General features: G+C 37.8%; 1 protein-coding gene across 3 annotated transcripts in view; it reads left to right on the top strand.

Moving 5' to 3' along the window:
• The first annotated feature begins 322 nt into the window (after positions 1–322).
• The window catches only part of LOC126483818 (molybdenum cofactor biosynthesis protein 1-like), a 329,046-nt gene continuing 314,669 nt past the window's right edge, over positions 323–14,699 (top strand). The window contains exons 1-2 of one of the 3 annotated variants that reach the window (XM_050107013.1): positions 323–3,875; positions 3,970–4,168. In XM_050107013.1, coding sequence (XP_049962970.1) covers positions 3,799–3,875; positions 3,970–4,168 — 276 coding nt within the window. In that variant the 5' untranslated portion in view covers positions 323–3,798. The remainder of the gene's footprint in view (positions 3,876–3,969; positions 4,169–14,699) is intronic. The other 2 variants (XM_050107015.1, XM_050107012.1) reach the window with 2 other exon arrangements.

The following is a 14,699-nucleotide window of genomic DNA, read 5'->3' as shown; positions in this document are numbered from 1 at the left end:
GACAAAATATATGTTGTTCCTTTTACAGAGTAGCCTTTTTGGACTTAGAATGTAATCTGGATATTCTTGCCATTTATTACCATCTCTCTATGTGGTGATGGCTATGCATGTAAGAGAGAATCTATTCAGTTCTGATGTCTCTTCTGATCTCTTGTTCTTTTTAAATGTGGGCTGTGGCAAATTATGGTGACTTCTGTGAGTAATGAGTAATTCCTTAATAGTAAATGCTATCTTCTCATGCATACTTATCTAGATATTACTCATAAAATATTTATTCTCATCTATTATGTAGTGAAGTTCATAGTCAGTGCGAAATAGTGACTTGTCTTATTTCCATGCTTTTGCTTTAGCTTGCTTAATATTGCTAAAGTCTTCTTTTGTACTTTCATCACAGTTCCAGATAGTTTTCTATTTCAATAAGTTCGATAAATGAGCATCTTTCATAGCCTAGCCTCTTACAAAGCTCCTATAGAATCCAGCCAAATCTAAGTGATCATAGATGCTTAATATTTCTAGTCTCTGGACAGTCTTTTATAACTTGCATTCTTTCTGGACATAGTTGTATTCCCATTATTCTCACACTGTGTCCCAAAAAGTCAACTCTTGTCACCAAAAGTATGTTTTAGAAACTTTTATTAGTAACCCTTTTTCTTCCAGTCACCTCAAAATATATATCAATAATTGTCAACAGTCTTCCCAAGTCTTGTAGACTATTAATAAATCATTGACATACATTATTAATTCTTGCACTAATTCCCTCCCTAATAAATATTGAGCAGGAATGAAAACTGACACAGGAATGTCCAATTCGGTAATGGAGTAATTCAATCATGCTTGCCAAGACTTCAACTAATGAAAGCTGTTGTTCTGTGATCACCTTCTCCTGGATTCCATTCTCCTTGGTACAGCTCACAACCCAAGGCGAATTGTAATACTTCCATGGCATTTACTTTAAACTGAAAAGATTTTCTTTCAAATAAGAAGGCTGTGTATGGCCTTGAGTGGTCATGTAATGCTACCTGCCAGTATCCTTCCATGAAATCTATGGAAATATGAAATTCTGCTTCATCAAAGTTAGATAACATCACTTCTGTACTCAGGGTTCTAACCCTTTCTGTCTCTTTGTGTTTATGGAGTGATCATGAATCTAAAACTAAATGAACACCTACCACAAGTCTCTTAAGTACCCACAACAGACCCTAAAAATGCATTGAGTTATGTTGCTGTCTATCTCCTTTCATATTTCATCTCTCACTGCAATTCGAAGGTTTATTGGTAGTGGATACGACTTGCAAAAGGAAAAAAACTGTGTCATCTTTTACTTTAAACTTACAGAAGTATTCCTTCATTAGTCCCAAGTTATCTGTGACCACATCTTTATGTTTTAACAGAATACCTTCTAATTAAGATTTCTGTTCTTCTGGCACTACAGGTGATTCTCTTGCTATCAATTTAATGCCAACTCCTCTTGATTTAATACTTCCCTTCTTTTTCTTGTTTATTTTCATCTGTTGCAATAATATCAGTAAACACAACTAAATGAATATGCTCCTCTGATGATGGGCCTTGCTTAGATTTCAATGGATTACTTTGGAAAGCTATGCTAGCTACCTTTTTACCTATTTTCCACACAAATATTTTCTGGTTGAAATCCAATCGATAATAATTATCAAGTAACCAATCTTATCCTAACAGGATCTATGGCACTAGCAACAATGTTTGATGGAAGTTCCACTTTTTAATCGTAACTGGTAGTCATGTTTCTTTTTTAATTTGCTTCCCTTTATTACAGGGGGTTCCAGTAACACACACTCCCATTACTGGTACTAGGAGGCAACAATATTTCTTCCTCATTAGCGCTAGCCATGGTGTAAGATTAATGATATTTTATGCACAGAATATAGGTGAACATCAACTTTATTTCCAAAAATGTCACTCACTACTATTGGTTTACAATGTTCTCCCTTAGCTGTTACTTTTCCTTCTTTAAACAACTACTCAAGAATAGGTCTCAACCATGTGAGGATTACTGTCTTCTCTGAATGAGGGCCTACTATTCTATTATTAGTTTGGCATGGATCTTAGTGTCAAATCTTTTTCCTGAACTTTAGGGTGAATTTTACAGCAATTCATCCACAAAGCTTTAATGTAGCAAAAATTATGTTTATATCTTTTTTAGTAATAGGTCAAATTTCGGACAACTTTTTCCATAATGAATCATATTTCGACCAATTTTTTTTCCAGAAATCCAAATGTTTGTCGTATTTTTAAGTACACAAGAATATAAACATGAAAATTTTACTCACATGACAATGTTTGAGGTAATGTTGTCACAATTAAACACAATTACTACAAAGATTTATTTATCGGGTTTATAGTAGACAAGCAGTGTAACACATTATGTAGTCCGTTCACTGATATAAAGATTGTTGCACAGAGTCTACAAAACATTCTCGAAGCCAACAAGGGTGGCTTCTGGCGCAATAAACATAGCACAAGTAGTCGCCCCATTCAGTTTGAATACAAACTTAGTCCTATTCGACGAAACCAGGGGAGAAATTCTTCAGCAATGACAAGGAAATATTATTTTATAAACTATATGAAGTTAAGGTTAATGGGGGAAATGGCTTTAATGTGTAAAAACACTGCAACACCTCCAAACACAGTAGCTGCACGAAGATAAGTGCTGAGAAGGACAGCAGACGAACGCTGTTATTTGAGTAGACATGTCCATCTTCAGAGGTGCAAGAACTTGTTTAAGATGGTGGTGTCTTGCAATGTCCTATTGGAGAAGCTGAAGAATCCCCGCTTCAGACAGTTCTTGAAGTACAAAATAAATCCAGTTCCAGATGAAGCTACGCTGAGAAACGACTATTTATCTGTGTGCTACGAGGAAGTGCTCGACAAAATACGAACTAAAGTTGTTGACCAAGAGATTAGGGCGTCTATCGGAAATCACCAATTTGGATAGGGGTTAAATTGTAAATACTTTTGTTGGTGTCCTTAAAGTTGACGGACCTGGAGAAATGTTTCTCCTAAGGGTGTGAAGCTCTCAGCAGAATAAACAGCTCGACAACTGCCTTTGCGTTTGACAACTCAATGAAGCTACTGTCACTGTTGGTGTGAATAGAGACCAATAAATGGTGCTTCATACATGGCTGTAGCAGCCTACAGACTTCAGAGTCTCTATCCCAGTGTGGCACACATCACTTGCCTTGCACACGCATTGTACAGAGCTGTAGAAGAGGTGAAATTAAATTGCACTGATGTGAGCCAACCGATCTCCTCTAGCAAGAAAATCTATGTGAAAGCTCCACTAAGAGTACAAAAATTAAAGAACAGGGAGCTTCCCTCCATTTCCCCCTCAGCTTGTACTTACACAATGAGGTTCTTGGGTTAATGTTGTTGAGTATTACTGTACCTATTACACCAAAACAAGACGATCTTTTCTGAGCCTGATAGTGATTAATAAAGTGCTATCAGAACTGCCAAAGAGTTCTTTACAGATACGTTGTCTCTAAACTTGACATACATCAACGCGCTGTGTCATCCGAACAAGACACAGGTGCAAAGATGCGAGCTGGTGCCAGTGCCATAGAGACTCTCCACTTGCGCGAGTTCCACCTGCGCCACTGTCGGCGCTGAGCATGGAGGTAAGAATAGAGGGAGACGCCGTGATGTCACAGCTGTGAAGTTATGTGAAGCCGAGGGTAGCCATCTCAATCCGACCAAAACATTGCTGCTGTAAACTTGTGTGCATAGGCTTGTCGCTCACTTTTGGAAGGATTTTGCGCTATTATGGTGACTTGTGTGGTGTTCGGATGTACGAATCTTTCTGATTGTGATGCGAAATCGAAGGGAATAACATTTCATGTGTAAGTTGTCTCGTTAAGTGTGATTTTACAACTTCATTGTGAATGAACGTGTGCTACATCGGTACTTGTACTATAGCGTGTTTTTCTCCTGTAGATTTCCTAAAAATGAAAGTCGGAAAGCTCTGTGGGAGAATGCCGTGAGGAGGAAGAATTGGTGTGCGTCGAAATGGAGCACTATATGTTCTCAGCATTTCCGAGAAGAGGACATAGACCGAACTTCCGTTTCAACAGTAAGGCTCCGAGAAAATGCTGTACCATCAGTTTTCCCTACACACCCAAAACATTTGCAAAAGGTATGTTAATTCAAAGAATTAAATTCTTAGTTTTCAAGTTCACATTTCAGTATAATACGTATGTATCGTCGATAATCAAAGTGTTGAGTAACTCACTTTGTCTTCATGATGTACCAAATTAAAAGCTAACACTACATTAACTGTCCTAAACAGGACACTGTGTAGATTTGCCATTCTATGTACCTCATTTCAGTAAATATTGGTGGTAATGAAGAGTGTTTCCCAGTAGTGTAACGTAACTGAAATGTCCCAGCATGTATTACAAACAAGATGTATTTATGGGTCTTTGGAGGGAGGGTATAGCTAACTTAGTTTTCAGTTTCTATTATTTAGTTTGTGATACACGTTTATTACTGAATTAACAACATTGTATCATTTACATTGAAGGCTAGCTGTTCGTAATATTACATTAAAAACTATTCTTAATCAGAAGAAATGCGGAATTTCGCCTTTACGAGATTTTATTTTAAACAAAAACTTTGAAACAACCAATCTGATGACGTTACATGCATATATATGCTGCAATTAGCGACTGTAATACACGCAGCGCTATAGCACACTGACAATGTTTTGGTCAGAGTGTCATGGCAGTGAGCCACGCCCCCATGGCTTCAAAACGTAGTACGGCTGGGATACGTAGCGCCATCTCCCCTAATTCTTACCTCCATGGCGCTGAGGGTAAAGATATCGACCTCGCCTCAGCCAATTGCTGACCGATTACCGTCCGCCAATGACCAGACGACAACGGAAAGAAGCCCGCTCGGACGATAGAAGAGCAGCTCTCGCCCACTTGTTTATAGATCATCGTCCAGGGCTGGCTTGGACAGGGAACGTCATTTAGTGAACTCTTAAAAGTGAACAGACAGTTCTTGTAAAAATTTCATTTGCTATGTACTGTGAAGTTTACCTTCAATCATTTGCACTTAGCCATTGAGGGCCTCTTTTGTCTTATATTACATGCAGTATTGCAGACTTAATCATTCAACAAGTCACAAAGACAAGTAAACCTTTTTAACTCATTTGTGTGACTTTGTTGCTAATTTGTTGGAGTGTTGTTGAACCTTCATTCACCTATCCTGTCACCTGACCCTGGGGCACAGTTGTGTAATAGTGGCAGGGACAAATTGTCTTAGCGGTGTACTGCACCAGAAGCCATTCCACAAACTCTCAAACTCGGCCTGCCGTAACACGGTGGCAACTCGGCCTCCACAACAGTATCGACGAGCCCTTTACAAAACTGGTGATGTGAGTTTGCAAAACAACGCCAACTTTCCAGTGGTATCAAAAGGCATCACATGACTGTAAGCTGATGGTACTCAACTGTGTGATGCCCTGTCTATTGTGCAACACAAGCAAAGTGAGTTGCATTGAGCTCGTGTTCATCTGATCAATAAAGTGAACAACAAACTGCAAGGTGTTCTCCAGTCAATCAGCATATTAGTACTTACATTACTGTTCACACAACAATTTGACACTCGGCACGGTGGCTGATGGGAGCGACAGCTGCTGGAGATACCTTCACATCAGCCACCACACTAAGTGTCAACCTAGTTCCTGATGATGTTGTTTACATTACTAGAATGAGTTGTCTATGCCTCGTTACTTCCTTGATTATTTCTCCTATTATTATTCCACATCCTTACTTCACAATACTTCGTATTACTTTTTCATTAAAATGTGTGTGGATACCTTTCTCTTCATTATTGTCTGGTTGGCAGTTGTCACCTTGTGCGTAGTCTCCTCATTCTTTGTTCAGTATATCAATACCTTTGATAAATGTCAATAAACAGTTTGCCGTCATCTGCTAAAATATTATATATCTTTCTTGACATAGTAAGGTATCCTCTGCACCAACACTTTAGTTACAGGCTGTCCTCTATAGGATTGTCCACGTATTTTGAGCTTTTTAGCTACCACTCAATATACAGGGTGTCCCAAAATAATGTATACGCTCTTTGAAACAGAGAATATCGTTAATTACAGGAGACAGAAGTACAATTTTTATGGGTAATAATTAAGAAGGCGGTGAAAAACATAACAATGATTTCTTCTGTTTCAGGATTGTCAGCGAACATGGCGTTATCGTTTGAACAAAGGAAATGGATGCTATAGTGTTACTGGAAAACAGAGAATGTGAGTGTCGTATGCTGACATGTTGTTGTTGTTGTTGTGGTCTTCAGTCCTGAGACTGGTTTGATGCAGCTCTCCATGCTACTCTATCCTGTGCAAGCTTCTTCATCTCCCAGTACCTACTGCAACCTACATCCTTCTGAATCTGCTTAACGTATTCATCTCTTGGTCTCCCTCTACGATTTTTACCCTCCACGCTGCCCTCCAATGCTAAATTTGTGATCCCTTCATGCCTCAAAACATGTCCTACCAACCGATCCCTTCTTCTAGTCAAGTTGTGCCACAAACTTCTCTTCTCCCCAATCTTATTCAATACCTCCTCATTAGTTACGTGATCTACCCACCTTATCTTTAGCATTCTTCTGTAGCACCACATTTCGAAAGCTTCTATTCTCTTCTTGTCCAAACTTGTTATTGTCCATGTCTCACTTCCATACATGGCTATACTCCATACAAATACTTTCAGAAATGACTTCCTGACACTTAAATCTATACTCGACGTTAACAAATTTCTCTTCTTCAGAAACGATTTCCTTGCCATTGCCAGTCTACATTTTATATCCTCTCTACTTTGACCATCATCAGTTATTTTACTCCCCAAATAGCAAAACTCCTTTACTACTTTAAGTGTCTTATTTCCTAATCTAATTCCCTCAGCATCACCCGATTTAATTTGACTACATTCCATTATCCTCGTTTTGCTTTTGTTGATGTTCATCTTATATCCTCCTTTCAAGACACTGTCCATTCCGATCAACGGCTCTTCCAAGTCCTTTGCTGTCTCTGACAGAATTACAATGTCATCGGCGAACCTCAAAGTTTTTACTTCTTCTCCATGAATTTTAATACCTTCCCCGAATTTTTCTTTTGTTTCCTTTACTGCTTGCTCAATATACAGATTGAATAACATTGGGGAGAGGCTACAACCCTGTCTCACTCCTTTCCCAACCACTGCTTCCCTTTCATGCCCCTCGACTCTTATAACTGCCATCTGGTTTCTGTACAAATTGTAAATAGCCCTTCGCTCCCTGTATTTGACCCCTGCCACCTTCAGAATTTGAAAGAGAGTATTCCCGTTAACATTGTCAAAAGCCTTCTCTAAGTCTACAAATGCTAGAAATGTATGTTTTCCTTTTCTTAATCTTTCTTCTAAGATAAGTCGTAAGGTTAGTATTGCCTCGTGTGTTCCAACGTTTCTACGGAATCCAAACTGATCTTCCCCGAGGTCTGCTTCTACCAGTTTTTCCATTCGTCTGTAAAGAATTCGCATTAGTATTTTGCAGCTGTGACTTATTAAACTGATAGTTCGGTAATTTTCACATCTGTCAACACCTGCTTTCTTTGGGATTGGAATTATTATATTCTTCTTGAAGTCTGAGGGTATTTTGCCTGTCTCATACATCTTGCTCACCAGATGGTAGAGTTTTGTCAGGACTGGCTCTCCCAAGGTTGTCAGTAGTTCTAATGGAATGTTGTCTACACCGGGGTCCTTGTTTCGACTCAGGTCTTTCAGTGCTCTGTCAAACTCTTCACGCAAAATCATATCTCCCATTTCATCATCATGTACATCCTCTTCCATTTCCATAGTATTGTCCTCAAGTACATCGCCCTTGTATAAACCCTCTATATACACCTTCCACTTTTCTGCCTTCCCTTCTTTACTTAGAACTTGGTTGACATCTGAGCTCTTGATATTCATACAAGTGGTTCTCTTCTCTCCAAAGGTCTCTTGAATTTTCCTGTAGGCAGTATCTATCTTACCCCTAGTGAGACAAGCCTCTACATCCTTACATTTGTCCTCTAGCCATCCCTGCTTAGCCATTTTGCACTTCCTGTCGATCTCATTTTTGAGACGTTTGTATTCCTTTTTGCCTGCTTGATTTACTGCATTTTTATATTTTCTCCTTTCATCAATTAAATTCAATATTTCTTCTGTTACCCAAGGATTTCTATTAGCCCTCGTCTTTTTACCTACTTGATCGTCTGCTGCCTTCACTACTTCATCCCTCAGAGCTACCCATTCTTCTTCTACTGTATTTCTTTCCCCCATTCCTGTCAATTGTTCCCTTATGCTCTGAAACTCTGTACAACCTCTGGTTCTTTCAGTTTATCCAGGTCCCATCTCCTTAAATTCCCACCTTTTTGCAGTTTCTTCAGTTTCAATCTGCAGTTCATAACCAATAGATTGTGGTCAGAATCCACATCTGCCCCTGGAAATGTCTTACAATTTAAAACCAGGTTCCTAAATCTCTGTCTTACCATTATATAATCTATCTGATACCTTTTAGTATCTCCGCGATTCTTCCAGGTATGCAACCTTCTTATATGGTTCTTGAACCAAGTGTTGGCTATGATTAAGTCATGCTCTGTGCAAAATTCTACAAGGCGGCTTCCTCTTTCATTTCTTCCCCCCAATCCATATTCACCTACTATGTTTCCTTCTCTCCCTTTTCCTACTGACGAGTTCCAGTCACCCATGACTATTAAATTTTCGTATCCCTTCACTACCTGAATAATTTCTTTTATCTCGTCATACGTTTCATCTATTTCTTCATCATCTGCAGAGCTAGTTGGTGTATAAACTTGTACTACTGTAGTAGGCATGGGCTTTGTGTCTATCTTGGCGACAATAATGCGTTCACTATGCTGTTTGTAGTAGCTAATCCGCATTCCTATTTTTTTATTCATTATTGAACCTACTCCTGCATTACCCCTATTTGATTTTGCATTTATAACCCTGTAATCACCTGACCAAAAGTCTAGTTCCTCCTGCCACTGAACTTCACTAATTCCCACTATATCTAACTTTAACCTATCCATTTCCCTTTTTAAATTTTCTAACATACCTGCCCGATTAAGGGATCTGACATTCCACGCTCCGATCCGTAGAACGCCAGTTTTCTTTCTCCTGATAACGACATCCTCTTGAGTAGTCCCCACCTGGAGATCTGAATGGGGGACTATTTTACCTCCGGTATATTTTACCCAAGAGGACGCCATCATCATTTAATCATACAGTAAAGCTGCATGTCCTCGGGAAAAATTGGAGACATTGGAGAGCTGAATTTGGAATACCACCACCAACAAGAGTAACAATTCTAATAATCAGAGATAAGTTTGAAATCGAAGAAACAGTGCAGAATGAGAAGAAGAGAAATAGCGGACGAAAGAGAAGTTCAACAGACAACGAGGGTTTTGATGCAGTAATCCAGGCATACACACGATCCCCGAAGAAATATGTGAGGCAATGCTCTCATGGGACTGGGATCTGCAGAAGCAGGGGTCATACAATTTTGCCATCTCAGAACTTTAAGCCTTACATTCCAAGACTTCTCCATGCTCTTAACGAGGATGATCCTGATAGGCGAAGCGAATTTTGTGAGTGGCACATTAACAGATGTGAAGAAGAGCAATGTTTCCAAGATCGAATTATTTGGTCAGATGATGCGACGTTTGAACTTGATGGAGCAATTAACAACCATAATTGCGTGTACTGGGCCAGGGAGAATCCATACGTAACTGAGCAAAGGCATGTTAATCTACTAGGAGTAACAGTCTGGTGTGGTCTGTCTTCTAGAGTGTTAATCAGGCTGTACTTCTTCAACAACACTGTCACGGGTGACTCGTACTTGGAAATGTTGTAAATGATAACTCCTGGTCTTAGCGTTGTGTCTGGAATGGAAGATTATTACTTTCAACAGGATGGGGCGCCACCTCACTTTCACCTGGATGTGAAGACATTTCTCAATCATACATTCCGTACCAGATGGATAGGACGAAGATGGAGTGTGGAGTATCCCACTCAATCTCCAGATTTAACTCCTCTAGACTTCTTTCTTTGGGGTACTCTCAAGAATACAGTTTACACTGTGAGACCACACACACTGGATGACCTTAGAGAGCAAATTAAACAAGTCTGTGCTGCTATTCCGTTGGAAACAATAACATTGGCATGTCGCTCAGTTGTAAGTCTTTGTCGATAGTGTATTGCGATGGACAGACACCACTTTGAACATTTACCATCTTAAGTCGGCCATGAGGCACCTAGTACCACTAAAATTGTATTTCTAACCCCTTTCATTAAAGAGATGTTCAGTTTCAAAGAATGTATACATTATTTTGGGACATTCTGTATTTCTTATAACTACCAGGATGCCAACTATTACTATAATATTTTGGGCCAAATAACTCTAGCATTAACTTTTCCTGTGTGCTGGACAACCAGTACTTCTTAAACATTTCCTGAAAATCATTCCAAGAAGGGAATTCTTCGAATGACCAGTTCCTCATTTAGCATCATCCTCTTCCAAATAACTCAGGGAAAAATCAGTTTTTTGGATTCATCACAACACTTAAGCAGGGACTTATAAAATATCTTTAAAAACATGTAGAATGTACATCTGCCTCTGGGTTTAACTTAATACCTCCAGTTTCAATATTTGCATAAGTAGTATCCAATTTATTATTAAAGTCAGATTTTAATTCTGCAAAAATCTTGAATAGCTCTTCCATCTCATATTGGCATATGGTAAAACCATAACGAGTTTGCACCTAATATTCTACTGCTGCTAACTTGAGGCTAAACAAGTGCTGTATCGTTATAAGAGGCATAGGGGAAAGCTAGTGTGCAGGGGTTTACTCCAATTCACTACTACCAATGTCACATCATCATAACATCTGTGCTTAACATACAAAGGATTACACCATAATATAATTGTGACATTAAATCTAAAATAAATGCTCCAAACTTGATCAGTGTAGGCTTAAGTATATTATTTTTAACATTTTAAGGTCTCAGAATGATCAAATGAATATGAAGGGCTTATTTCAATAGTCGTACAAGTACATTTTTGTTCATTCTGAGATGCAGAGTCCTAAAATTAAATGAGCGCTGAAAAATCTGCAGTTGAGATACCAGAAATATTCAATTATACTATTGAAATAAGCCCTTCATATGTCAGGCAAAATATACGACCTTAAGAAAAAATAGTGGCACTAAATAATAGAACTAGAGAGCTAAAAACTGGTCATAATATACAAATGCACATCATGTACATCACAATCAAAAGTTATTTGGGTTTTTATGAAAAATTAAAGGCTCTAAATACTAGACTTAGAAACATCCTCAGTAAGATGTAAACTTCTTCTATATGTAGCACCAATATGTTACCTCTTTTGGTTTTCAAATTATTTACTAAAAACCAAATTTGAAATGAAGTCCTTACTCATAATTGATTATCATTTGTATTTGTAATAGAAAGTTGTACTTACAGTACGCGATTGCAATAGTGCAGTAATACAGCTATAGCAAGTTTCGGGACAGTTCATAAATAACTATGAGAACAAGGAATCTTAAAAAGGCAGTTCAGAGGTCATGTTCTACTGTCGATTCCGCTTTAAAAAATTGTAGCCAGCTAAAACATTTTAATAACTAAACCAAACTTAATTCTATTTATATACAAATTGAGAAGATTACAAATTGTTAAACAATTATTATTAATTAATACGTGTCCGAGAAATGGGCCTTTTAGATTCTGACCCTGTCCCTAGGACGACTGATAGCAGATGTTCCCTTTGGTGGTCCACTGTGGCCATATATAAATATGGCCTGAGAGGCAGTTAGGAGAGACACTTTGAACCAGGATATCAATATGTTCATGTCAGTCAAATGCCTGCTTGCCTGGTGTCTTGGACGACATCAGAGCTTGGCAGAGTTGAATGCGATTTTCCATAAAAGCTGGAAGTGAACCTGTGAAGATATTCCACTATCCTGGTTCCCTTAAATTTCACAGAAGTAACTGTGTGTCGCCCACAATGCTGACAAAACCACGTGGCAAGTGAGGAAGTTATTTTTCCACTATATTGGCAAGGAAGTAACTTTTGGTGATTAGAAATCAGGATGATATACCATTTTACTTGGAAGTTCCCACAGTGGTCATCTCTGCACTGTTAATAGTGCTGTTTCTGAAACGATTATTATTATTATTATTATTATTATTATTATTATTATTATTTCCTTCACTTTCTCAGACGTTAAGTCCGGTTAAAAATGGAGTGACGCGGACCTTGATCAAGCGTCACTTCCTTTTAACTGTACGGTATGTGTTATATTGCATTTAGGAACTTTCGGGTAATTGAACATGTATCAATAATTACGGATTTCTGTAGTTGTATATATATGTTTGGATGTAGCTGTATTGCATTGATGTACTGGTGGATATTGTGTGGTATGACTCGTGTAGTTGATAGTATAATTGGTATGATGTCAACTTTATCCTGATGCCACATGTCTTTGACTTCCTCAGCCAGTTGGATGTATTTTTCAATTTTTTCTCCTGTTTTCTTTTGTATATTTGTTGTATTGGGTATGGATATTTCGATTAGTTGTGTTAATTTCTTCTTTTTATTGGTGAGTATGATGTCAGGTTTGTTATGTGGCGTTGTTTTATTTGTTATAATGGTTCTGTTCCAGTATAATTTGTATTCATCATTCTCCAGTACATTTTGTGGTGTATACTTGTATGTAGGAACGTGTTGTTTTAAAAGTTTATGTTGTAAGGCAAGCTGTTGATGTATTATTTTTGTGACATTGTCATGTCTTCTGGGGTATTCTGTATTTGCTAGTATTGTACATCCACTTGTGATGTGATCTACTGTTTCTATTTGTTGTTTACAAAGTCTGCATTTATCCGTTGTGGTATTGGGATCTTTAATAATATGCTTGCTGTAATACCTGGTGTTTATTGTTTGATCCTGTATTGCAATCATGAATCCTTCTGTCTCACTGTATATATTGCCTTTTCTTAGCCATGTGTTGGATGCGTCTTGATCAATGTGTGGCTGTGTTAGATGATACAAGTGCTTGCCATGAAGTGTTTTCTTTTTCCCATTTACTTTCTTCGTATCTGTTGATGTTATGTGATCTAAAGGGTTGTAGAAGTGGTTATGAAATTGCAGTGGTGTAGCCGATGTATTTATATGAGTGATTGCCTTGTGTATTTTGCTAGTTTCTGCTCGTTCTAGAAAGAAATTTCTTAAATTGTCTACCTGTCCATAATGTAGGTTTTTTATGTCGATAAATCCTCTTCCTTCTTCCTTTCTGCTTAATGTGAATCTTTCTGTTGCTGAATGTATATGATGTATTCTATATTTGTGGCATTGTGATCGTGTAAGTGTATTGAGTGCTTCTAGGTCTGTGTTACTCCATTTCACTACTCCAAATGAGTAGGTCAATATTGGTATGGCATAAGTATTTATAGCTTTTGTCTTGTTTCTTGCTGTCAATTCTGTTTTCAGTATTTTTGTTAGTCTTTGTCTATATTTTTCTTTTAGTTCTTCTTTAATATTTGTATTATCTATTCCTATTTTTTGTCTGTATCCTAGATATTTATAGGCATCCGTTTTTTCCATCGCTTCTATGCAGTCGCTGTGGTTATCCAATATGTAATCTTCTTGTTTAGTGTGTTTTCCCTTGACTATGCTATTTTTCTTACATTTGTCTGTTCCAAAAGCCATACTTATATCATTGCTGAATCCTTCTGTTATCTTTAGTAATTGATTGAGTTGTTGATTTGTTGCTGCCAGTAGTTTTAGATCACCCATGTATAGCAAATGTGTGATTTTGTGTGGGTATGTTCCAGTAATATTGTATCCATAATTTGTATTATTTAGCATGTTGGATAGTGGGTTTAGAGCAAGGCAGAACCAGAAAGGACTTAATGAGTCTCCTTGGTATATTCCACGCTTAATCTGTATTGGCTGTGATGTGATATTATTTGAATTTGTTTGGATATTAAGTGTGGTTTTCCAATTTTTCATTACCATGTTTAGGAACTGTATCAATTTAGGATCTACTTTGTATAGTTCCAATATTTGTGGTAACCATGAGTGGGGTACACTATCAAAAGCTTTTTGGTAAACAATGTATGCGTAGTGTAGCGACCTTTGTTTAGTTTTAGCTTGATATGTCACCTCTGCATCTATTATCAGTTGCTCTTTACACCCTCGTGCTCCTTTGCAACAGCCTTTTTGTTCTTCATTTATAATTTAGTTCTGTGTTGTATGTGTCATTAATTTCTGTTTAATGACTGAAGTTAATATTTTGTATATTGTTGGTAGGCATGTTATGGGCCGATATTTAGCTGGGTTCGCTGTGTCTGCTTGATCTTTAGGTTTCAGATATGTTATTCCGTGTGTAAGTGTATCAGGGAATGTGTATGGGTCTGCAATGTAATGGTTAAATAATTTAGTTAGATGTGAATGAATTGAGGTGAACTTCTTTAACCAGAAATTTGCTATTTTATCATTTCCAGGGGCTTTCCAATTGTGAGTAAAATTAATTGCTTGGGTGACTTCATGTTGCAAAATTATCACTTCAGGCATTTGTGGTATCATTTTGTAT

Source organism: Schistocerca serialis, chromosome 6 (assembly GCF_023864345.2).
Source record: "Schistocerca serialis cubense isolate TAMUIC-IGC-003099 chromosome 6, iqSchSeri2.2, whole genome shotgun sequence".
Lineage (NCBI taxonomy): Eukaryota > Metazoa > Arthropoda > Insecta > Orthoptera > Acrididae > Schistocerca > Schistocerca serialis.
The sequence above is the reverse complement of the archived record's forward strand: the minus strand, read 5'-3'. Positions and strand labels throughout refer to the sequence as shown.